This window comes from Jaculus jaculus, chromosome 10, assembly GCF_020740685.1.
Source record: "Jaculus jaculus isolate mJacJac1 chromosome 10, mJacJac1.mat.Y.cur, whole genome shotgun sequence".
Taxonomy (NCBI): Eukaryota; Metazoa; Chordata; class Mammalia; order Rodentia; family Dipodidae; genus Jaculus; species Jaculus jaculus.
The window spans coordinates 2,692,907-2,719,485 of record NC_059111.1 but is presented as its reverse complement, the minus strand read 5'-3'; the positions used below and the strand labels follow the sequence as shown (position 1 = coordinate 2,719,485).

The following is a 26,579-nucleotide window of genomic DNA, read 5'->3' as shown; positions in this document are numbered from 1 at the left end:
ACAAAAAAATAGGAATCAATATCCAATTTGCAAACACACGTCTGCTAGGCAAATCTCATTATTGTTGTGAATTTGAAATGGCCTATTATGGGGTACACAGACTTGGAATAACAGCGGAAACACGAAGAACCAGAGTCCATCACACAAGATTTGCTTGCTGAACTCATAGTGAAATGACTTTCTGGCCATTGCAGGTACCTGAATTTTTCAGTTAGGAATTAATATGGAACAAAAATGTTTATTTTCCAGGACTCTGGTATTCTTTCTTGGAGACAAGTAAGGAATTGCAGCCCAATGGCCTAGTCACCCTAATCATTTGCACACTTTCTCACTTTCTGTGGTTGTCCTTTTACACTGGAAAGATAACCAAGGCGAATATTTTGAACCAGATGTGGCAGCTTGTACATGCAATCCCAGACCACGGCTGGCTGAGTCAGGAGGATTGCTTTGATCTGATGGCAAGTTCTAGGTCATCTTGGGCTACAATGTGACACCTTGTCTCAAAGAAGCACTCAAAATGAAGCAAGTACACACAGAAAGAAAATCTTTCAGATATAATCCACGTTTTTCATGTCTTCCAATTACAGGATATGAATTTATCTTTTCTTTTCTTTTTTTTTTTAAATTTAATTTATTAGTTTTCTTTTCAGTAAATACAGGCAGTTTGGTACCATTATTTAGGCTCATCTGTGATCTACCCCCTCCCATTAGACCCTCCTTATTATTGAAAATGGGTCGTGCATTGTGGAGTTAGCCCCCAGTTATTAGTATGATAAATGTCTCTGAAAATCATGACCCAACATGTAACTCTGACATTCTTTCCGCCCCCTCTTCCGCAAGATTTCCCTGAGCCATGTTGGGTTCATTTTTGGTCTGCTTCAGTGCTGAGGTGTTGGGGGCCTCTGAGGCTCTGGCTCTCTGATTTGGTAGGAGTTGATTTTTATCTTTTCTTTTTTAATATTTTATTTACTTATTTGACAGAGAGAAAAAAAATGGGCATGTCAGGGCCTCCAGCCACTGCAAACGAACTCCAGACACATGTGCCCCCTTGTGCATCTGGATAACATGGGTCCTGGGGAATGGAACCTGGGTCCTTTGACTTTGCAGGTAAATGCCTTAACTACTAAGTCATCCCTCCAGCCCCCTCTTCTTTTCTTTTCCTTTTTTTTAAATTAATTTTTGGCATGTCCTAGTTTAAAATCATTTCAGTAGTACTATCCCTATAGATCATATTAATATCAGTAGGGTTGTAATCTGATCATTTACTTTTTATACTTCAAAACTTCCACCAGTGAATATTTGTTTCCATAGTTAAGGAAATTCTTTCTAGAGAGGACACATGAAGTGATCGATTGAATAATAGGCAGGTGGGCTCTGCTGCTCCCAATGACGTGTAAATAATGAAGGGAGCTACAGTGGCCTATGATCTGCCTCTGTGTCCTGTGTTCTCCTGGTTCCCAGCCAACACCCAGGCCTGGGTGAGGAAGGCAGGGCGTGCAGCAGGCACCACCAAGTCAGCCCAGCAGGAGAGGAGCTGAGAGAGGCTGAGCGGGAAACCCGGTACGCATTTTTGTGCCAACCTGCAGGAAGAGCTCAAGCATGAAAGGGTCTCACAAACATCCGTGCAGGTCATAGGGCAGAGATTGCACGAGAATAAGGGAAAGCTACGTTTAGACACTTGTTAGTTTTGCATGGTCATTAACCAGACACCATGTAGAGAGCTTCTTCCCTTTCTCGTGTGTGTGTGTGTGTGTGTGTGTGTGTGTGTGTGTGTGTGTGTGTGTATGGGCATTGATTCACAGCAATGATTTCAGAAAAAAATAGTAAAATAATGAGTATTCTATATACCAAAAGAAAAGAGACCAGATAATTATTTATTGATAAGAATTTATAAAACAGCAATAAAAGTCAACGTCTTTGTGGTGTTTTCTTCAGAGGTAAGATATGGCTTACCAGGTGAAGTGCTGAGGAGACAGAGGCTTCAGTTTGGATGTTTTGGATCTAACTAGCCAGTTTTACCATGGTATCCATCCTTCCTTGCCTCCTGAACACTGACTGGGATTACAGATATGCCATCACAACCATGAGGCATTTTAAGTGGGCCTGGGAGCTGAAAATCAGTTTTCATGTTTGCACAGCAAGCACTTTATTTACTGAGCCATCTTCCCATCCTACCAATATGAATTACTTGGTTAAACAGTGAAGAAGTTTTTGAAGGAAATAGCACTGATTTTGTGCAAGAACTGAAAATTTTATTGATTGTCCTTTGGAAAAATTGAGTTTAATACATATATTTGAAGAATCTTGTTCTGATCAATGTGAAAGAGTGGATTTTGGAGGAAAAGTGAGAAGGGAATATTAAAGAAAATGCTCCCTTTTTACAATGTCTACAGCCATTCCAACTGCCTACAAGGTTTTTGGTTCTTCTAATTTGCATGTAATGGCATTTTATTTGAAATGAAAATTGGATTATATAATTTATTCACCTGGCATCAAATAATGAATGTTATTTAAAGAAATGTAATGGACTACAGGACTATTTTGACAGTTTAATGAAGAGGTGGTATCTCTCCTGCATGAAAAACTGAGAAAGAGTAAAGTTATTTGTTAGGCATGGTCCACATCATTTTTTTTTCTCTCCAAAAGATAAAAGTCATTTGTTCTTTGATGGTAGCATTTTTATGACTGTTTTCTCAAATGTTCCCACTCTAGGATGTTATTTCTTTAAATACTTGTTTATAATACATTTTTTAATTTCTCTGGCATCTGTTGTGATGTTACCTTTTTCACCTCTAATTTTATTAATTTGTGTCTCTTCTCTCTTTCTTTTGGTCAGATTTGCTAAGGGTTCATCCATCTTGTTTATCCTTTCAAAGAACCAACTCTTTGTTTCATTGATTCTTTGGATTGTTGTTTTAGTTTCTATTTCATTAATTTCTGCCCTAATCTTTATTATTTCTTCCCGTCTGCTGATTTTGGGTTTGCCTTGTTCTTCTTTTTCCAAGGCTTTAAGGTGAAGCATTAGGTCATTTACTTGTGACCTTTCTAATTTCTTAACATAGGCACTTAAAGCTATAAATTTACCTCTTAGGACCACCTTCATTCTGTCCCAGAGATTTTGGTATGCTGTGTTCTTATTACCGTTTGACTCTATAAATTTTTTGATTTCCTCTTGATTTTTTCATTGACCCATTCATCATTTAGTAATGTGTTGTTTAATTTCCATGATTTTGTGTATGCTCTATGGGCTTTCTTGCTATTGATTTGTAGTTTGATTCCATTGTGGTCAGATAGAATGCAAAGAATTATTTCACTTTTCCTGTATTTATTAAGATTTGCTTTGTGTCCTAATATATGGCCAATTTTAGAGAATTTTCCATGTGCTGCTAAAAAGAATGTCTATTCTGCAGTATTTGGATGAAATGTCCTGTATATATCTGTTAGGTCCATTCCTTCTATGGCCTCATTTAGTCCAGATGCCTCTTTGTTTATTTTTTCCTGGGATGACCTGTCAATTGATGAGAGTGGGGTGTTAAAGACACCCATTACCACTGTGCTTGGTGTTATCTGTGACCTTAGTTCTAATAGCATTTGTTTGATGAATTTGGGGGCCCCCATGTTAGGTGTGTATATGTTTAGTATTGTAATGTCCTCCTGTTGGAGGGTGACTTTAATCAATACAAAGTGGCCTTCCTTATCTTTCTTAACTAATGTTGGACTGAAGTCTACCTTGTCAGATATTAGGATAGCAACCCCTGCTTATTTTCTAGGTCCATTTGCTTGAAATACCATTTTCCAACCTTTTACCCTAAGATAGTGTCCATCCTTTGTAGAAAGGTGGGTTTCTTGGAGGCAACAACTTGAAGGATCCCACTTTTTAACCCAGTCTGCAAACCTATGTCTTTTGGTTGGGGCATTGAAGCCATTGGTATTAAGAGATATTATTGAAAGGTATGTATTCATTTTTGCCACTTTTTTTGTAGTTCTTCCAGTTTTACCTTTGCTCTCTTGTGTTAACTAGTATTTGAGTATTGTTTGTTTTTTTCCCAGTTCCTTATATGTGTGCTTTTCTTTTTCTTCAGCATGGAGGATTCTTTCAAGTATTTTCTGTAGAGCTGGTTTTGTCTTCAAATACTCCTTTAGCCTGCTTTTGTTGTGGAATGTCCTTATTTCTCTGTCTATTTGAATGGATAGCTTCCCAGGATAAAGTAACCTTGGTTGACAGATGTTATCTTTCAGAACTTGGAATACATCACTCCAAGCCCTTCTGGCTTTTAAAGTTTGTGTTGAGTAATATGGTGTAATCCTGATAGGCTTGCCTTTGTAGGTAACTTGATTTTTCTCTCTGACTGCTTTCAATATTTTTTCTTTGGTTTGCATGTTTGGTAGTTTGATTATAATATGGCGAGGAGAGGTTCTTTCCAGGTTTTGTCTGGCTGGTGTTCTACAGGATTCCTGTATCTGCATTGGCACCTCCTTCACAATTTGGGGGAAATTTTCTTCTATAATTTTGTTGAAGATGCCAAGTATGCCTTTGGAGTAAAAGTCTTCACTATGCCCTGCATTCTTAAGTTTGATCTTTTCATAGTGTACCAAATATCTTGAGATTCCCACTCATACTTTTCTATAAGTTTGTCTTTCTCTTTGTTGGACTGTATTAGATCTGCCACCTGATCTTCTCTAGCTTAGATATTCTGTCCTCTCCTTCGTCCATTCTACTGGTGATATTTTCTACAGAGATTTTTTTTTTATTTCATTAACTGTGTTCTTTATTGCTAGTAATTCTACCTGGTTTTTCTTTATTATTTCTATTTCCTAATTTATGTCTAGTATTGACCTCTTTAGTTCATTAAATTGGCATCCTGTGTCTTCTTTTTCTTCCTTTGATTTCTTCTTTGAGTGCTTTGAACATATTTATAATTATTCTTTTGAAATCTCCCTCAGGCATTTCCTCTAACTCATTCTCACTGGAGGTCATTTCTGATGCATTAATACTTTTTGATGGATTTATATTGTCTTGATTGTTGGTGTTTCTTGTGTTATAATGTATATGTTTAGCATCTTGGATTATTTAATGATTGGATTTTCCAGTTAGCTGGGTATTATGAGATGTATCAATCAATCTGTTGTTATATATCTTCAGGGTAGGAGCTTAAGGTACTAGGTGTGTCTCTGAAAACTCTTAGAGTATCTGCAAAAGTGACTCTAGGTGTTGGGTGTGCCTGCTATGAGAGTATTCACGTAGACTAAGAGGAACAAAATACAGGCAATGCACATTGTCAATGAAAAATAGCACAGAGTATTTATCCAAGAGTAGGTATTATGACAACCAGATCCTCTGTCTGTCCCTTAGGCTGTGTGGTGCCTCACCCACTCCCTTAATCCTGACAACAAGGCAGTTAAGATTTCTGGTCTGTAAAGGGTTCCAAGTCAGCTTGTGACTAGGTGAGACCCTTCCCTAATATATAACAGAAGAAAAACAAAGCCACTATAATTCAAGAAGCAACAAATAACAAGCCCAAAATACAGCTTATTTAAAAATGGGAAATTTGAGCATCCATCCAGTTTAACATTTAATTTATCTGATATGGAAGGTACAATTAGCACTTCTGGTTCAGGCCTATATACCTGGTGTAATCCCAGTTAACTTTTGGGATGATTTTGGTTTCAGCTGAGCTCTTGATTGGGTCCCTCTTTGGTGGTCTGTCAGTTCAAGTAGGCATGGCTGGGTCCCTGGACTGCTGCTCTGTACCCAGGGCTGGACACTGGTGGTAGGGAAGGCGAGGGAGCTGATGCTGCTCAGTTTGCCCACTGTTCCACATGTTCTACCTTGTGATCTGCTCCTCCATTGTTCACTGTCGCTCTCCCTTCACATTTCTTGAGTTTGCAGAGAGCTCCAGTGTGAGTGGAAAATCCCCTTGCCTGGCTTTTCCTGCTGCTCAAGCCTAGCCTGCCTGCTGCTGTCTCGCGTGGACCCGCCCCACCGGAGCAGCTTCTGCCGGCCTGTGCGGGATCTGGATGCTCTGGATCTCTCCTACTTCTCCGCTGCTGTTTCAATTTCCTATATACCTCACTTTTTAGTAAAAGTGTGTGTTTTGCTGGGGTTTTTTGGAGGGGTTTTTCCCCCCAGGCTGCTTTGGCGTGGTACCTACACCACCATCATAACCAGAAGTCCTATAATACATTTTTAACTGCAGGAATTAAATTTTAATTGAATAATGTTAGGTTGTAATTAAATTGGTTGAGTAATAGTAAGTCAGTCCCTTGTTAAGCAATTATTTTTAAATATACTTTAAAAACATCCTGAGAAGGAGCTGGGCACAGTAGTCCACATCGGTGAGCCCAGCATTCTAAGGGAGGAAGCAGGAGGATTACAAATTCATGGTCATCCTCATCTAAGAGTTCAACAGACCGAACTTAATGAGACCCTATTTCAAACAAACAAGGAAGACAAAACAAAACAAAAAAGGATTCTATATATTTTGCTAAAAGTGTGTTTATACTGCAGTCTGATTTAATGTGCGTGAAGAATTCTAGTAAGCAGAGAAAACTGTAGAAAACCTGTGACTGGGACTGATGACTTTTATTCTGACATTTTCTGTGCCCCACTCAACTTCAGGCAACCCCTGAACCTTATAATTACTGCATTCATATCAACATCAGATAGGAGAATATTTTAATGTGAAAAACCAGTTTTGCAAATGAATATTAATTTGTAAGTAGATTTCCTTGACAAAATCTTTACAGGTGACACATAAACTTAGTGAAGTTAATTCTACGTAGTTGTGAGTATGGCATTTTAGGATCTGAAGTATCAGATAATGATTTCTTTTTTGAAATAGAAAATTTAAGATAAATATAGTGAAAACCAGAGTGGGGCATAGCTATTCAGAAGTATGAATAGATAGAGGCCATTGGTGTATGAGCATCAACAATGTACTAGACTTTTACATAGTTATTTTACTTACCTTTCCCATTACCTCTGAGACAAACCTGCATGTTTGTGCAGTGCATGCACCTGTGTGCAGATACATATGTGTGTGCAGATGCATGTGTATGTGAAGATGCACATGTGCATGCAGTGCATGCATGTGCCTTGTGTGCATGTGTGTGGAAGCCAGAGCAAGGTGTTGGGTGTTCTCCTCTATCAGTGTTCCGTACTATTCCCTGAGACTGACTCTCTCACTGGATCTGATCTCACTGTTTTTGGCTGTCTGACTAGGAAGCCTCAGTGACCCTCCCATCTCCAAGCTCCCAGCACCAAGATTACAGGCTTGCAAAGCCATTACCCGCTGGCTATGGGTGCTGGGGATCGAACTCAGGTCCTTCCTGGTGGAAGAAGTGCTTTTTACCCATTAGAGTCATCTCTCTTGCCCCTGAGATAAATATATTATCTACAATTATTCACTACACTTGACAATGTCAAGCCCAGCATCCTTAATTATGGAACCTGATTTGGGATTTTAGAGGGGTACCTTTGTCAGGCAGGTTTCAGAGAGATTGGGAAAGCATTATAGTAGAGGTAATTTCAGAGGAGTGTCTTGGCTCAGGTTTGGAGAATGTTTCATCTTCACACTTCCTGCATAGAAGTATTACAAGACACCAGCAAACAAAAAACTGGAGTTTGTACCTGGGACTGTAACTAAATGTGAAGGACATCCTTACTCTCAAAGTATCTAGGACAACCCTACAGGGATGCATCCTCAGCTCTGTGACCCGAGAGACTATCCCTGTATCTTCTGAATGGGTGGTGGGAGAGAGAAGAAAAACAGAGCTGAAGAGATGCAGACTGAGGTGACATGGGACCTTTTATCATTTGTCTGTGAAGGGGTCTGGTCTCAGCATCACTGAGTACTCACTCTGCAAGCAGTCGGCATTCAGCAGGTCCTGACACTTCTCGTGACACTTCACGCCGCACTCCAAACACTTCATGCCCTGCCGTGCAAGGCCCCACAAGAGGCCCTCACACTCGTAGCAGTAGGTGGGCGTTGTAGCTGTCCAGACCTCGAAGTTATGTGGGGTGGTGGAAGACATCGGGTAGATCAATGCCTGCAAGGTCTTCTTAAAGACATGCATTTTCTGTGATGATGGGAGAAGCAACCAAAGCACCATGTTAGTGGATTTGGAGAATATCACATAGAACCAACCATATTTTTATCTTTCCCTATAAAGGTTAGAGAAAATCCCTTGATTTTGATGTAAGGACATTATTCTCCTCATTTATTCTTCTTGGTGTTCTAAGGCCCAATTTAGGTTTTGTTTGTTTGTTTTTTTGTATGGAAAGAATTTCCTAGTCTTCCAGACTGGGAAACATTTTTCCTTACCAGCCTACAGCTCTAATTTCCTGATAATGCCAATGTCCCTGCTATACTGAATTTCACCGAGGCAAGAACGATGGACATCACACTGCATCCCCAATGCTCAGACCCCAATCTAGCTCTAACTTGAGAAAGACATTCATGAAATGCTAATTCAAAGAGTCAGTTGAGGACACAGGCAATGGCTCCGTGGCAAGAACACCTACCATATAAGCATGAGGACCTGCACTTGATGGCTAGCACTCACTGGAAAAGTTTGGCATGGTCACATACGCCTGTCACCACAGCAACGAGGGGGGTCAGAGACAGGAAGCACATTGGAGCTCCTACCGCCCAAACAGAGAGCTCCACGTTCAGTGAAAGACCGTCTCAAAGTAATAAAGCAGAAGAGAGCATACTCCTCCTCACATATGTGCAGAGGGTGTATGCATATGCTCATGCACATGCATACACACACTCATGCACACTCTATATACACATACCACACTATATTTACACCCTAAAAATACTAATTCATCTGACTCACTTTATTCTTAATTTGTTCTGGGTAAAATTATGTAATGTATGCAAGGAATTCATCATTCCCACCTCAACCCTTCAGGAACATCTCCACTCCACTTTCAGATGCTATGCAGATCTCTCTTCCTTCACTATGCCCTGCCCCCAACACCATCATTCCTTGGTCTCCAGTGATGCTGTTTTAATTCCTTCTGCAGGAAATGGCTTTCAGCACCCATTATTTGACAGGATCTTATCAACAAATTTTAAAGAAAGTTCTTTTGGTAGATAAAAGTTAAACATGGCATTCTCCCCTGATGATTTGTATTTTAGAGAGCTAATTTTTAATAGCACATGAAAGGATTTTCTAATGGCTAGCCATCAGTGGATTGCAAAAGTCCTCCAAACAATTAGTCAGGAGACCTGAGTGCTCTAGCACAGGCCCAATCACATGGTGCACTTAGTGGACTTCTTCATGCGGGAGATCATGGTACCTTTCATCTTTCTCTTAGTGCTTACAGATTGCCTATCATTAACCCTGGCTTACTTCACTTAAACACAAGAATAAATGTTCCGATACTTATGACTCTTTTGATCAACATAGAGCTAGCGCCTCTGAGATCCTATCTCTTGCTTACCATATGGTATTATTTATTTAGGAAACATATACTATAACAAAACTGCTCTATAGAGTTCAAAATACTAAGGTTTGATGGAGAACTCTAGCACACACAGGCCAATAGAAAAGAGAAATGATTGGATGAAACCTTGCCTATGCTGTTGATAGCCCAATATGCAGGTGACTGTTGTGAGAAACAGCAGCCTTCCCCAAAGGCTGTGATTACAAACAATTTCACATGACCATTACAGAGCAAATGAGTATTTACCTAAACCCTGTGGGTGCCTACTTGATCAGGACTGCCAGGGAAATAATTCATTTTCCCATTAATAGTCATTAAATCTCATCTAGGAAGAGCCTGCTATGCAGAAATGACCAGCGTGCTACTGTCTTCCAGCCACAGAGGTATTTTGAGAGTTGGGAGTAGGTTTTGTTCCTCGTCACCTCCCTCATACTACCAACCCAGTCAGAGTGAGTAACTTTGATATCACTAAGGCAAACTAAAGGGTCATTGCACAGCATATTTTTCCACAAAGTTTCCTTCCACTCTTTCTCCCTCTGTAATTGTGTATTTCTGGTCTAGCTTAAGAACTAAGAAAACCTAATCTTAAAATTTGTATAAGGTAATTTGGTAGTAGGAACAAAGGAACAATTATTCTACATAGTGGAATTCTAATTCGGAATAAAAGAAAAGTCAGGAATATATATGAATTTAAAAAAGAAAAGTTGGTCAAGGAGCTGTTTGTGATTATGTACTTATCTACATTTTTAAGCTTAAGTAAATGATTAATATGTTGTTTCTGTTTCTTTATGTCCATCTATTTCTACTTAATTCAAGTGATAAATGGTCAGCCCTATAATCCTTCAGGGTACAGTGGAAACAATAAATCTAGGTAACACTTGAGAAGGTAAGCAAACTAGAAGAAAAAGACTGTGCTTAATAGAGAACAGGTAAAATTTTATTAAAATGTTTGTTTGCTTCATTTTGCTTAAACAGTCATGATTTATTTCAAACAAAGAAAGAATAAACTTAATTTAAAAATAAAAGAAACATGGAAATTTCAACAGGATATTAAAAATCAATTGAATGGGACATTAAAACAAATTCCAACCCTTAAAATCTATAGATGCAGATGAAAAACACTTGACTTGTCCTTAAACCTCATTTCAGAATATTCTCAGCTATACTGAAATGAGCGGCTTGCCATTATTTTCTAGTTTCACAGTATGGAAGCTGTATTAGAAAATCTGTAAAGGGAAGTGGAGAATGAATGTAAAAGAGACCGGAGGTGAAATAAACTTGATGGTGTCAGAGTGGTAGCTCACTCCTGTAATGCCAGCACTCAGGAGGTTGAGGCAGGAGGGTTTCTGCCAGTATGAGGCCAGCTTCTGCTCTAAAGTGAGGGCCTATTTAAAAAAAAATAATAAAGAATAAAAGAAAAACAAGAAAACAAAAAGATAGTTGATATAAAACAAAGAAATATTCTGGAGTCAGCAAAGATTTAAGAAATTCCTTAGAGTGCTGACCTTACAAACGAGAGAAATTAACAATAGAGTTATAGGGATACAAAATTCTATAAATCATAATTACAACATTAATTTGATGATATTAAAGTCAAAGTGTAAGAAAGGGGGGATCAGGATTATTGCTAAGTATAAAAATGTTTGCCTACTTTACCTAAAAGTTGGAAATAAGCCACAGTACAGATAATAACAATAACAACAACAACAATAATAAATAATACAACAGGAACCACAACCTCTTAGAACAATTATCAAAACTGACTCAAAACAAATGTTTAAAGAACGTGTTTATAACTGCTACATTAAATAAATTCATTAAGGAGTCTAACAGCTACCTCAAACCAGGGGGTCCTGGGGGCATTTAGTTCTTCCAGACAGAGGCATTCCCTTCCGAGTTCAGAGAAGAAAGCTTCCCACTCAACTTTGCAAAGCTAATTTAGCACTGACAATGATGCGCATGTTCAAGGACACAGTGAGGCACCTGCTCCTCGACTTATGGACACTCACAGACGCGTGCCTATTGACCACCTAAGGAAGCCAGGCCAGGAGACTGTCCTTCGGACACCAGCCCGCCTTGGAGCTCTAGCAACACGGACCTCCACCAAAGACTGGTTGGTGAGGAAGACAATTGAGACCCATAGCAGCGGCTGCCAATAAGACAGGATTTGAAATGGGGCCTCTTACTGCTGTCCCCATCCAACGCCTGGAAAGCAATATGAGCCGCCCGCGCGTGCAGGAGGAGCTGCCTGACGCCTCTCTGCAGAACGGGAGCTCTTTCCCTGCATGGGAGAGCTGGCAGAGTTGTTTGTTTCTCTAACCGTCCGTTTCTCTAATTGCAATGGAAATGCCACCATTTGATATTTCCCTCGTGTAAAGGCAAACGTTCCGTGCTGTCACGTTGAGGCGCCTAGATGGCTCCTGCAGTGAAGTGTGGGGAAAGTTCACGCGGCGCTGCCGTCCCTTGTCCCAGTAATGAGTGAATGCAGCAGCGCATCAGGACTGACATTTCATGCCTTTGGCTCACATCCTGTTTCTTTACTTTTTGGTCCCCAGGGAAATGGGCTTTGTGAGTCTGACAGGGAGCTAAAGCACTCTATCCATCCATCCAGTACCCCAAGAGGGTCCTGTACTTAGGTCTTTGCTAAGCAATTACTTTTTTTTTTTTTTTTTAGAATGATGAAAAATAGATTAATAGCTAATTTACCTCTAAAATAAAGATATCCCTGTTTAGGGCCTCAGGCAATACAGTACTATTCCACTAATGTCTATTGTTTTCCTGCCAAGTTCTCACCACAGTGAGTATTTACACCTCAAATAAAAGGCATATTTTAATAGCTACAGTATTTGGAAGAGGTTTCCCCCCATTGTGGCACTGGGAATTGAATGTATGACCTCATACAAGCTAGGCAAGTACTCTACCACTATACGCTCACCCAAGCAAAATGCCACGCTTTAAAACATAAGAAAGAAATGTACCAAAGTTGTTAGTAAAAGTAAAATCCTTCCACTTTATTCCTTCAAAAGAAAATGATTGAATATTTGATAGTCAGTAAAAAAGGAGGATTTTTTTCATATACCAGAAGCTGTCTACATTTTTTTAAAATATTTAAAAAAAATTTTACTTTTATTTATTTGACAGAGAAAGGGGAGTGGAGAGACAGAGACAGAGAATGGGTATGCCAGGGCCTCCAGCCACTACAAACAAACTTCAGACATGTGTGCCCTCCTGTGCGTCTGGCTTATGTGGGTCCTGGGGAATTAAACCTGGGTCCTTTGGCTTTGCAGGCAAATACCTCAACTGCTAAGCCATTCTTCCAGCCCTACATTTATTTTTTAAATTTAAGATAAACTTGGCTTATATCTTGATCTACTTTTAGTTAAACTGTCTATAAATAATGCTACTGATATATTTATCAGTGGTTTATTTAATTTTCACATAAACATTTTATCATTTCTAAAACATCACATGATGTCATAAATCTGATTGAATTGCAGTCACATTTTAAAAAATTTATTTTGTTATTTATTTTTATTTTCACTTGTATATGTATGTGTGTGCTAGAAAATCCTGCACTAGGAAAGAATGTTAGATGCTTCACTTCTTTTTGAATCAAGCTTTATGTGGGTGCTAGGGAATTGAACCCAGGTTGGCTGGCTATGCATGCAGGTACTTTTAACTGGTGATGCAGCTCTCCAATCCCAGCAGTCACATATAGTATAGTAGAAAAAATTTAACTTGCTATAGACCTTGAGTACTCAAGCAAATGTGTTTAATAAATTGCAGGAGCCTCTTCATCCCTCCACATCTCTGAATAGGTTGTCTGGAGTAACAGTAACAGGGAGCAGACTGACAATGAGACTAGCAAAGGACTTCCGGGTGGAAGGTAGCAATGACAGGAAGACAAGAGTAAGAAATCTATGACCATTACATGTCAAGTATGATGAAAGCTAAAACCAGACATGAAATATTCACAGAAGTTTTATTTGATGAAGATGAGGAATTGATCAGACTGTAAAGAAAGACAAAGTGCAAGTTTTCTCCAGCAAGTCCTCAGCTGAGGAAGCAGGGTCAAGTTACCACAGCTCAACATGCAAGGCGCAAGCACTGGGGGCATTTTGAGGATATCTCTTGGACCCAGGCTGCACCTGCAGCCAATGACACCAGCACTGCTGGGAGGGAGACCAGGTGCCAGTGAGCTTCAAGGCTCCCTCGTGTATTCTAACAAGCCATAGTCAAGAGTCACCGACTAGATCTAGACAGGCCACTGGAATCTTCTAGTCTGCCTGGCTCTTGCACTCCACAAGAATTCACAAAGCATTTACCTCATGATGACAATGCAGGAAGCAGTGGTGACGACAGCATTTAACCAGAGCAGTGAACAAGCCTCACGGCTGTCTTGGAGGTCACCAGGCTCATAAGGAACAAGATACACAATACCCCGTATTCCATGTAGACATTACAAAGGACAGGAGCTCCCATGTATTGTTTACTATACTGTATGCTATGCCAAATATTAAACATGTATCTACTCCCACAATTTTCTCAGTATTTTTATTTCTTTTTGCTTGTTTTCAAGGTAGGGTCTCACTCTAGCCCAGGCTGACCTGGAATTCACTTTGTAATCTCAGGGTGGCCTTGAACTCAGGGCAATCTTCCTACCTCTACCTTCCTCCTGAGTGCTTACATTAAAGGTGTGCACTACCATCCTTGACTTCTCAGTTTGTTTTTAATCTTACTTTATAGGAAACCCAGATTAAATGAAACCTAGAAATCTTCACTCAACCATATCCACCATACAGGTCATAATTCGATGTTTTACAGTCCAAAGGAGGAAACCTTAAGTTACGTGAAACTTGAACCTGAAGTGTAAAATAACGTTAGGATTTTCCAGGGGGAGGCTAGACAGGTAAACTCTGCCAGGTTAGAATGACAGTCCTCAGGGCGAGAAGGCATGTGAGCATTTGAAACCCATGTGGTAGGGTGGCCAGATAGATGATCTCAGAAGGTTGTGCAGGGAAACCGGGCTCTCCCCATCTCCCAGTAACTCCAGGGACAACGGGATAAACATGTCTAAGTTTTCAGAACACATGGCTTTGTTCCTGCACTCTAACAACCACATAATTAGCATGTGACAAGCACCTACCAGTTCTTCATTGTTAAGTGATGCCCTGATGACCATAGCCAGGGAGAGACCAGACTTCCGGGCAGCCAGTGTCTGAAATACACAGAATGGTGACATATTAATATACGGGGGCAGTGTTGTGCACATTGCTCAGCAGAAGGTGAAAAGGTAATGATGCTGGATGTCATTGCTTATGTTTATGAGGAGGACATTTTTATTCTCTATAACTAGTTAGTTCATCCAGAAGTGGACTCATAGAAGATCCTACAGACTGTTGAACCCAACGTTACATTTTCCAGGAGGTAAAACTGAGGCAAGATGGCCAGTCACAGGTTTCTAGGCCAGCAAAATGCTTTTAAAACTTTTTACTTCTCAAGATATGCACAACTGTGTTCTTTCATAAAACCTGACCACTGAGGGTGAGACGGCCCAAATGAGACATGACCCCAGATGGACAGTGAGGAGTGGACCAGGATGGAAAGTGAGGGGTGACCCCAAATGGACAGTGAGGGATGACCCTGGGTAGACAATGAGAGATGACCCTGTATGGACAGTGAAGGTTGAACCTGGATGGACAGTGACAGATGACCCCAAGACAGACAGTGGGGGAAGACTCTGGATCACACTGAAAGCCATGTGACTCTTGATTGTTGACAGTTTCCTAGATTGTTCTTCCACATACAGCCATGTTACATTCTCCTACATGTTCCTGATTATTGTCACACAGAGATCCATTTTCCTCACTGAAGCATGGTAATGTCATATTACATAAGACTCAAGTCCCTTTAGCTTCCATCGCTACAAAGAGTCCTCACCTCCTAATTTCTATCAAAGATATTAGGCTATCATAAACTCAGCACTGCTATGAAGAAATGTAGAAGTCAGAAGTTCCAAATGGGAGTATTAAACATGCTATTTCAGTAGGAGCAAAGGGAAGTCTCTGTGGAGTTATACATTTCTCACCATCCCAGGAGTCCCATCAGCTCATAAGTACACATCCTCAGAGCTGAGAAGGTACACTTCCAGGCACAGTCCTATGTGTGAGTAAAGAAGCCACTCTCCATCCATCTGTACCCTAATGTGTCAATCTGCAGAACACTATTGTCCAGGGTTACCGAAGGTAATGCTTCTCTGACAAGTAATTACTCATAAAATCATGTTTATTTTCCATCTTGGCCTGTGTTTCCACTCACATACATTATTTAGTTTTTCAGAACTGAACTCTATGTTAAATTCTTGGAGAACTTACACTTCTCATTCTAGAATGCTTGTATTTCCCCACCTTGCCCTCTTCCACTCAGAGTGTTTGATGAGACCCACAAACGATAAGGAAAATGAGACCACTTACCATGGCCTGAAGGTTCCGCAAGTAAAAGGAAATAAAATTTCAACCATTAAACATATGAAAGGTGGGGGAAGTATAACAACATTAAAATACTCTAACACTTTGCCATAAAGTTCATACAAGAATGCCAGGAACCTGAACGGATTGACCCAAGGACAAGCTGTGTTTTCCACTGTAAGACTTGCCAGGCAGCATCATATTTGAAAACCAAAGTCACAGTCTAGATGGATTCCTCTTCAATATCAAAAACCGTTGGCATAAAAAATTGCACTCATTGCTGCTAAAAGAGAAATTTATTTTTCTTTGGGTAAGATAATTATTTCAAGCAGTGTCTCACTTCAGCCCAGCCTGACCTGGAACTCACTCTGTGGTCGAGGCTGACCTTGTGTTCACTACAATCCTCATACTTGAGTGCTGGGATTAAAAGGGTGCACCACCATACCCAGCTAGATAATATAATTTTTGATATTACAAACTATCAAGAGTCTTATATACTGACAGAATAAAAAGTAACTCCTGTTTTGTTCTGGAGACAATTGTTCCCTTTGTAGATCATGCCTGCCTGGAACTTGTAATCCTCCTGCCTCTTCCCTGTAAGTACGAGGATTCCAGGTGTGCACCACCACACCTACCTGTAACAACAGTTTGGATGACAGGCAATACTGCTTTTCATTCTCAGGGGCTTCTTATTTCTCATAGTATAAGCAGTCCACTATACTCCCCACCCCCCAGGAATTGTCTGTGTTTCAGGTTGGTCCTCAGAATACTTCATTATGGGAGGGTGAGTTACTAGAGCTGACCTTAATATATCAGAATAAGGAATTGATCAGGAGTGTCTATTTCCCTTATAAGGTCCTCAGGTCCAGTGGGTGAAGGTGAAGATATTGAAAGCAGACTTTGAACTTTGCAAGTTAAAAGTACCATTGCTCACAGCACTGAATACATCAAAGTCAAGTTGCAGACGCTCACTTGGCTTGCTGTGACATTCCTTTCGGCTCAATTATAGAAACATTTTAGCTCACATTTGTAATTTCAATTAATATCAAAGGCAGTTGAAAGGTTAGAGTCATTTTTTTCCATCAAATGCATTTTAAAGATACAATAAGTATGTTAACACTTGGTAGGATCTGGCCTCATATATCTTATTCTATGAAATATTTACAAGCTATGTAGTTAGTGAGGACACTCTATTTTAGCAAAAAAGATACCGATGCATGGAACCAGCAAGGATGAAGAAAGATGACTTACCACATCTCGAACAATAGGCAAGGTTTTCTTCTTGCGCAGGTCTGGCATGCTGTCAATACCATAAAGTCCTCGGCCAACCCTGATAAAAGATAGAAATACAATGATTTCAATGGATGACATTGTATGAGAAAAACACTCTGTTCAACATATAAAGGTTGTAAAAAACTTATATGGATATCGTTATTTTAACTAATTTGCAAAAGAGCAATGGTTGGAAGACTCTAGCTCTTTGTCTAGTGGGTGCGTATGTGCATCTGTGTGTGTGTGGCTGGGGAGTCAATTTCTTCATAGTGGTCCCTTGCTGAAATGTTAAATGTGCATGGCCTGATTACATGGGCTGCATATCTGTCAGTGTCTCCTTGGTGAGAGAAGAATCAAAATTGTTGGGTGTGGGCTAGAGAGATGGCTTAGCAGTTAAGGTGCTTGCCTGTAAAGCCTAAGGATCCATGTTTGATATTAATATGTTAAGTGTAAGCAGTAAGTTTGAATATTAGTGAGTTGAGTGTGATTCTATATGTGTGTCATTACATATACACAGGCAATATATAGAAAGATGCTTTTCAAACTTAAAATCGTGGAGTGAAACCAGCTGAGGAGAAAAGAGAGGAAAAGAGAAGACTGTTGTATATTTCATATAGTTCAGTGTTTTCTGATAATGCATTATTTGACAAATAAAATAATTTTAAGATATAGATTTTTCGTTTCCTGACTCTACCCCATCCTCTTTCTCTTCTTACTCTTCTTTATCTTCTTTCTCCTATTTCTTCTTTTGTTCCTCATCTTCCTCCTGACTTTCCTCCTCTCTTCATTCTTCTCCTCCTCTCTCTCCTTATCTTCCTCTTCATCCTCTTCTCTTCCCCTTAGTTTCCTCCTCCCATTTCTCCTCCTCTTCCGTGCAACCTTCATCAAGAAAGTCTTTTTCTTCCATCTTCCCCCCTCTTCTTCCTTTCTCTTCTTTTTAAATAACAGCTTTTTCCTTTTCTACTTTCTTCTTGATCCATGTATATAGGTCACTAATAATTTTACAGACTTACCTAACTCAGTGTGATGTTTTAATCTTTGCATAAATTGTAGACAGAATCAAGTTAATCAACAACTTTCACTTTACCAACCTCTCATATTTTGTGGTAATAACATCAAATGCTTATGAACTTTTAATAAACTATGGATTAGGAAAGCAAAATAAGGCAATGAAATTATTTATTTATTTATTTATTTATTTATTTATTTATTTATTTATTTATTTTTTGAGGTAGGGTCTCACTCTGGCCCAGGCTGACCTGGAATTCACTATGTTGTCTCAGGGTGGCCTCGAACAAATGGCAATCCTCATACCTCTGCCTCCTGAGTGCTGGGATTAAAGGCGTGCACCATCACCCACGCCTGGCTGCAATGAACTTATTTTATCTTAAAATTATTTTGAAAAAAAAAAAAAAACCCAACAACCAGTGAGTATAACTCTGTACTTCCATTTTCTCCTGTCTAAATTCCTACCTTCTTCAAACGAACTCATGTTTGACCCACTCACATTCAGAACAGCAGTGTGGAGAAGACAGCTGTGTTAAGAGGATTCAAGAAAGGTATTTCTCATATCTTTGACTCAAATTTTAGGCTGTGATTATATGAAATCTCTACTTTTCCCCTTTGTGAACAGCAATAATGATCTAAAGTGTACATTAATAAGTCTTTTCTGCTATAGTGAACATCCATCTACTAAGTGGTTGCCTTCAAGTATTTTGAAATGTTTTGACTTAAATAATGCAACTTTCACAGCTATGTAAAGAAACACTTTCAATTAAGATGACTGTGAAAGTGATTTCATGAACTGTGCAGCTGAGTTATAAACTTCATTTCTATCAATAAGCATTCATCTTTCCTTATGCCTTCCTTCTCATGTAATGCTTTCAAAATTCTCAAAAGATGTCCAGAATTTTGAGCCAAACTGATACACTCATAGATTTGGGTATTAGCTACACATATGTTTCTTTGGCTTGCCCCTTATCTCCTGTGTTCATCACAGAGGTGTCCAAGGACACAAGTTAAACTGAACACTCTGGATTAATGAACCCATGTTACATGACATACATTCTAAAGTTAACTTTTGCCCTTTCTGTATTTGACTTTGAATTTCTCTGCCTTCAAGTTTTCAGTTTGGATACTTGCAACATAGTAAAACTGTGTTCATCCTCTTCACAGAGAGGCTTCAATGTGATATTTTTTGTTTTTAATTTTTATTTATTTTCCCTCTATGTGTGCTTGTTTGTGTTTGAGGTTTGAGTGTGACAAGATCACTTGTCATTGCAAATGAACACAGGACACATTCTACTTTTTCGTGTGGCTTTTTAGGTGCTGGAGAACTGAACTCAGGCTTCTCAAGTAATTGCCTTTAACCACTGAGCCACCTCTTCAGAACCACATTTAAAAATATAGGTTGTGTTCCCTTTTATTTTCATAGTTCTATAATTACTATAAGATGTTTCCATGAACATATATCTTTAAAGAGCCTAGCCAATAAGTAATAAGAAAGATTTTATGGCAAGCCTATGCCTTACAAATATGTAGGCAAGGATGATGGTCCAATGGTATTGGTTATAAAATTCAAGCTAGGGCTGTAAAGATGGCTCAGAGCTTAAGAGCATTTCTTGTAGGTATAAGGGCCTGAAGAGGTCTGAAAAGCACCATGAGTTCAATTGCCAGGACGCAAATAAATAGCTAGGCATTGCCACACTCATCTGTAATCCCAGTTCTGTAGTCAAACAGAACCTGAATCACTGGAACTTGTGAAAAATGGCGAGCTCTGAGACCAGTAAGAGACTCCGGCTCAAATAAAAATGGGTGGATATGTAAGGGGCAAACATCCAATGCTCAGCTCTGGCACTAAAAATGAGTACAACCCACCACGGGCAAGTACATTGTCACATACACACACACACATCACATCATACACATACATATACCACATTACATACCTACATACCTACATACCTACATACATACATACATACACACAAGCAAAAAATTTGAATTTAGATATAAATTCCACATAGTGAATATATATATGTATGTATATATATATATATATAAAATATATATATATATATATATATATATATATATATGTATATACTGTTTTTCAAAAATTGCTGCATGTTTGCTAAGGGTTCTCACCATAAAATGATAACAAGATGTAATGAATATTAATTATCTATACTTGCCATTCCAATATATATATGATGTGTATGTTGTCATTTGCATACAGTAAGTAAATATACTTTTATTAATAAATTTAAATTAATAAATCAAAGATAAGATGATTCAAAGAATCACTGCCAAATAGGTTTTCTAAAGGTAGATGTTTCTGAATACAGGACAGATGTATTTATTTTCTACAAGTGGATGGTTAATAGTTGATTGGCTAATATTTATTCAATTGCTAGTTTCCATCAGAAATCAGAAACTAGGTGGGCTATTTATATATGAAAGTTGTTAATTAAATGAAAAATACAGTTCTAAAATAGTAAAATGGAAAATGTTTCTAAGACAATTGCTGGATATAATTAAGTAATTAATCTTTTAGCATTATGCAGCATCAGAGCACTGTGGAAGACTAAATAATGAATCATTCTAAATTTCTTTTTCTTCACCTGTCCTTTATGGGCTACAGTTCCTCCTGAATAGAATGGCTGTGCTATCTTCCTACATGTATTTAGCTATGAGACCAACATGCTAAAGGCATTGTTTGAAGACCACGATCATGAGGGACTGGAGTAAGCAAAGGAGACCGAGAGATGGTCACTGAGACAGCTAAAGTAATCCCAGATCTTTCAATGGGTTCCTTAACGACAGTCTTGATTGGGGTGGTTTTACCATTTTCATTTTCAACCCTTCATATCACTTTATGAACATTGGTAAAAGTCCCAGTTTGAACTGTGATAATATTTTAAAGACTAAATGTGTTTGTTGTCAGAGACATTTTGTGTTCTACTAAATTACTTTCTCCTTTCTTATGCATTTGACATCCTAAAGCTCTATATGGCTCTTTAACAACTGAGACAGGATTTCCCCTCAAACCTTCATCCTTTGAAACATGGATGGAGAATCACTGACTTCCTCTGGATTCATCTTTATATCATTTTTAAAAAGCTAATGCCATGTTAATGTTTTTAAATAGATAAGGGGGATATGAAAGAAATATTGTTCTCCTAGACAAGGGGAATGGAATGCAAAACAAGTTTCCAATGATTAAAAATCTTCTTCATATCAAAAAAAAAAAACTGTCCAGTGACCTTAGTTATTTACTATGCAGTGAAATCTTAAATGAAGCTTTTAACTCTCTTCATGTGTTCTCAATGTCAGGCTAGGGGACAACGTCAAGTGTCAGAGTTTAACTTCTAACGATTCAGTTATAATGCATACCATTTAGGGCTTATTTCCTTGACAACTTGTCTGTCAAGTAGACAACATAGCACATTCTAAGGGTTGCATCAGTTTCTTATATCAAAACCCTTTTTGCTCATCTCATAATTCATATGGACCTAAATTGGCCTTAAGCTTTACCATTTTCTGTAGAATAAGACACAAACCACGCAGACCTCAGCTTTCTTATCACAAACCATCAATTAGGACTTGAAAAAAAATTCTTCTACATTAAAATTTATGCCAAATAGGGTCACAATTTAGGGAGCTAGATTTTAAACTTTTTCAGTAAATATGAAATTTTGTATGTGAACGTCCCTCTGTTTGAAGCTAATTTCCTTAGTCATCTTTTTTAGGGACACCTCGGCATACATTTTCACATAGTTTGTAAAGTATAATCATTCATAATTAATGAAAGACTAGCTGATTAACAGGCTCAACTTTAATGTCTTTAAACATAATTAGATACTCAATATAAAGTAACTATATTTCTTAGAACCAAAACCTTAGATTCCTTTTCATTATACTGTTTGCTGGAATTATGGAGCCTGTGTAAATCCCTAGACTTTTTACCAATTACTGTTGCTCCCATCATTAATAAAAATTAGCAGTGCTTGAAGACAAATACTGAAGCTCTAAGGTGATTCCCAGAATTCCCCATCCCTAGTCTCTCTGGTCCTGTAGATAATGTTCCTTGCATCCTTTTTCTTAATTTCTTAGCTGTCCACAGACAGAATCACACAAACTCCACATCCAAGCATGACTGAAGGCTCACCTGATCCAGTAGTTTTAGCTTCTCTGAATCATGCTAGGAAGGCTGGCCTGGCATGGCTCATCTTGAGGACAGAGGACAGAGTCAGTTGAGGAGAACTGCACACCTCTCAAGAGGCACTGCTTTCTCAGATGGTCAAATCCTGGTTGTGTGTCACACTGTGATCACTGTTTGATTTTAAGGAAGTTACTCAAGTCTTATAGCAGAATTAAAATCTGATTTTAGAGAAAGAACAAATATATATACCCCAGGTACTATTATAATCAGTCATCCATTGGGGTTTGAGTGTTGAAGATAATTCTAATTAATCCTAACCTGCAAGAATGGGATATATTTCAGGATCAACTATACTTTTATATGGTCCTCTGATAACACATTTACATCCTAATATTGATTATCCTCCATAGCTGAAGTTGTGTTCTTGCTTCCCTGGAAGTATGAGTGTAAGTCTGTGACTGGTGGCCCCCTGGCATCTCTGGAATGCAGGAGGTTCCCTCGCCCCTAGTAGTTTAGAGCACAGCTACCTATTATGCTTGGCAAGTTACAGAATAGTTATCTAGTACAAAATAATTTATCTGAAACCTAAGAAGGTTCTCTAGGGAATGATTATCCAGAGTAGTGTAAATGATAAGCAGCATACAAACAGACAAAGCTGCCAGGCTCTTAAATAATGGTACTTAATAGCCACAGGCCAAGCAGGCATGCTACCATTCTACCTAGTGTATTCTTCTCATGACACACACTAAGCACTGTGCCAGTTTCCTTTGTTTGAATACAACTGCCCCAGATTATGGGCTGCTCAAATATGTAAAGTATAGGGCTGGGAGTTGCCTCTGTATTTGTTATACAAGTATTTGCCTTGTATAACAGTCACTTTCTCACGGCTGAGACAAAACCCTGAGCAGGAACAGTTTATAGTAGGAAAGGGCTTCTTTTTGCTTATAGTTTCAAGATTCATCTTGGTGGGGAAAGCTTGGGGGTAAGCAGACAGCCATGTATCATGTCTTCTCATCAGGGAGGAAATGCAGGGGTGAGCACGCAGGTACTCATAGGTGAGGCTGGCCTATATGTCCCAAAGCATGTCCCTAGTGACCAGCCCTCTCCAGCAAGGCTGTAACTCCCCTAAAACTCTACCAGCTGTGCATTACAGATGAGGCTCAATCACAAACACAAGGCTACAGGGGATATCTTACATTCAAACCACCACACCTTGCAAGCATGAGGAACTGAATTCTAATCCCATAATCCACCCAAAAATAGTGGTGCATTCTGGTAATCCTAGTGCTAGGGAGGTGAAGATAGGAGGACTCTGGGGACTGGCTTTCCAGCCAGTAAAGAGTAATGGGTAAACTCAGTCCAGTGACAGACCTTGTCTCACAAAAAGGTGGATGGATTTCCTAAGAAATGACATCTGAACTTGTCCTCTAGCCTCCACACCCATGCACACACACACACATACCTACATATACATACATATGACATTGAAAGGAATGAAGGTTTTTCTTAGAGGGCACAGACCTGTAATTCCCAGTACCAGCATGGGGCTATCACCCACAATGAGCTTTTGATCAGAGAAACCTACAAGGTTTTCTAAAAGAATGACAGATTTCTGTCAGAGTACTTGATGACCCAACAAAGGTTAGAGGTAAGACCCTATTAATGAAGACACCATATGCAGCTGACACGTAAAATGGAATGGCATGGCTGGAAGCCAGGAGAGAAAAGGTCCCCAGACAGTCAGCATGTCTAGTGCCAGAAGTGCTACATGGGTGACTGGGGGAAACAACCAATATCTGTCCAAGCAACTCATGGTCCAACCTACTTAGCAGCAAATAATCTGTTGTGATGCCCACACAAGTGCAATAGTGGAACACAGCCATGGTGGGGAACCAACTGCTCTTGATTTGGCTAACTGATCCCCTCAGTGGTATGAGAGCCATAACTGGAGCTGGTAAACAAGTCAGAACCATATCCAAACATAAGCTCACTCTCCAATATCAAGCTAGCATCAATCGTGGGCTACAAGAGGGCCTACACCTATTAAAATCTATATAAAAAAAGTAAGGGCTATCTCATTTGTCCTGGTGCTAACTTACTCTCCTTTGGAGAATCTGCTTCTCTTTTTCAGATAGATGCAGATCCTAAGGAGAGAGCCACCCCATCATACCTCAAAAGGGCCCCGGCTGAAACTAAGGAAAACTGTCGAAACAAGCAAAAATGCTGTTTTCCTGATGAACCGGATACCAGCACAAGGGGGAAGGAGACCAACACAGAGAAAAATCAACGCCTACCAAATCAGAGATCCAGAGCCTCAGAGGCCCCCAACACCTCATCATTGAAGCAGAACAAAAATGAACCCAACATGGCTCAGGGAAATTTTGCGGAAGAGGGGGCGGAAAGAATGTCAGAGCCACATGTTGGGTCATGATATACAGAGACATTTATCCCACCCGTAACTGTGGGCTAACTCCACAATACACGACCCATATACTTCAACAAGGAGGGGCTAGGAGAGGGTAGGTCACAGATGACCCTAACCATGGTACCAAACTGCCTGTACTTGCAGAATAGAAAACTAATAATAAATAAATAAAAAATAAATAAAATCAGACACACAAAAAAAGAAAAGAATGAAGACCACATGTAGTTTTCTTTACATCTCCATTATTTAAAAGAGGACTTTACACATATTATTTAGTAAATATACAGTAAAGGTAAAGAATGGAAGAATTATTTTTAAAACATTCTTTGTGAACCAAAGAAATATGCACATACATGGAAGTCTTGGGTAATTAGAGATGAGAGATTGTCCCAACTTCCTTTACTGTTTCAACACTTCAAATGTAGACTGTTGTAGCAGGCATGACACTCACCTGGAAAACAAATTTATTACCTCTCTAAGCCAAATCTTGTCTCTTGTTCTTCGTTGAGGGGCATTTTGCCTCCTCAAGGTGAACAGAGAATAAAAACTGTTTGTCCCTAAGGGCTATGTCTTGTGTTTTCAGGTACAGCTGCTGGATCTGAAATGATGCTTTAGAAAACATATACCCCCAAAAGCAATTATAGCTATTTACACAAAGGCAAATCTATCTGTTTGGCTTAATGTGTAATCAACTTTGCTGACAGGCTATCAAACTAGTGCTCTAGAAACATTGTTTGTTTGTTTTTTTTTTCCTTTCAAATCCAGTATTTAAAAACAAAAACAAACAGAGACACAATTAGTGTGGAGTGGATAAGGGAACCGAGAGCAGGCAGCTGGCCACTCTGCTCAGCCCTGCGAGGGGTATCCTGCCACGTGCATTCAGTGTGTCTACCCTCCACGCTCTTTGTCCATACACCTATCACCTGGCTCTCTCCTCAGCAGCTCAACATGAAGAGGCCTTAATTACTTATAAATAGTTATCTTGCCTTGGGAAATAGGGCAGCTGGCTTTAAAAATTACAAACACTACAATCAGGTGGTGGGGGGAAACAAACTTGTTCTACAGTTGTCAAGTACAGAACTTAATCCCAGCACTCGGGAGGCAGAGGTAGGAGGATCACCATGAGTTCGAGGCCATCCTGAGACTACATAGTGAATTCCAGTTCAGCCCGGGCTAGGATGAGACCCTACCTCAAGAAACCAAAAAAAAAAAAAAAAAAAGAACTTAATAGTTTCTAGAATTATAACTCAGTCCCTCTATTTCTTTGTGCAGGAGGTTAAAGTTGAGACAGTGATCATCAGGATCCCATATAAACTAAGTGGGTGTGGGGTTCAGAAAGGTGTATGAGCAAGCCAACAAGACGCTCCACCCCAGCTCTTACCTTGTAGTGTGGTAGGAACGGGCTTTTGCCTTTCATGTCAGTAGTGTTGCACAGTACGAAAGTTGACGTTGCATTCTGACCTAAGTTTTGCTTAAACACTATTATCTGTGATGCATTCTTAATATCTTTGATTCTTGTTGTTGTTGGAAAAGCAACCAAGCTTAGCTTTTCCAGATATGTCACATTTGAAGATGTCTACCAGCAGTGCACCCAGCTCATTCCTGTTTATACCTACAGTGTGAGCAATGGGACAGAGGGTGAGTCTGGTGTGTAGGGAGGCGGGGTAAACTTCTAGTGTGAAGACATTTCCCTTTGGTATAATACAAGCAGTGGTGAGCTGGCCCTGCAGCTCTGGACAGCCGACTATACTCAAATTTCCTCAGTTATGATTCAGACATGTCATAGTAGTCTGA

General features: G+C 39.3%; 1 protein-coding gene across 2 annotated transcripts in view; it reads right to left on the bottom strand.

Moving 5' to 3' along the window:
- Window positions 1–26,579, bottom strand: part of Unc13c (unc-13 homolog C) — a 583,772-nt gene that overhangs the window by 276,024 nt on the left and 281,169 nt on the right. For both annotated transcript variants that reach the window (XM_045160688.1, XM_045160689.1), the window contains 4 exons: window positions 17,176–17,254; window positions 15,931–15,936; window positions 14,604–14,675; window positions 7,860–8,079 (listed from right to left, as the gene is read on the bottom strand). In XM_045160688.1, the coding sequence (XP_045016623.1) occupies window positions 7,860–8,079; window positions 14,604–14,675; window positions 15,931–15,936; window positions 17,176–17,254 (377 nt within the window). The remainder of the gene's footprint in view (window positions 1–7,859; window positions 8,080–14,603; window positions 14,676–15,930; window positions 15,937–17,175; window positions 17,255–26,579) is intronic.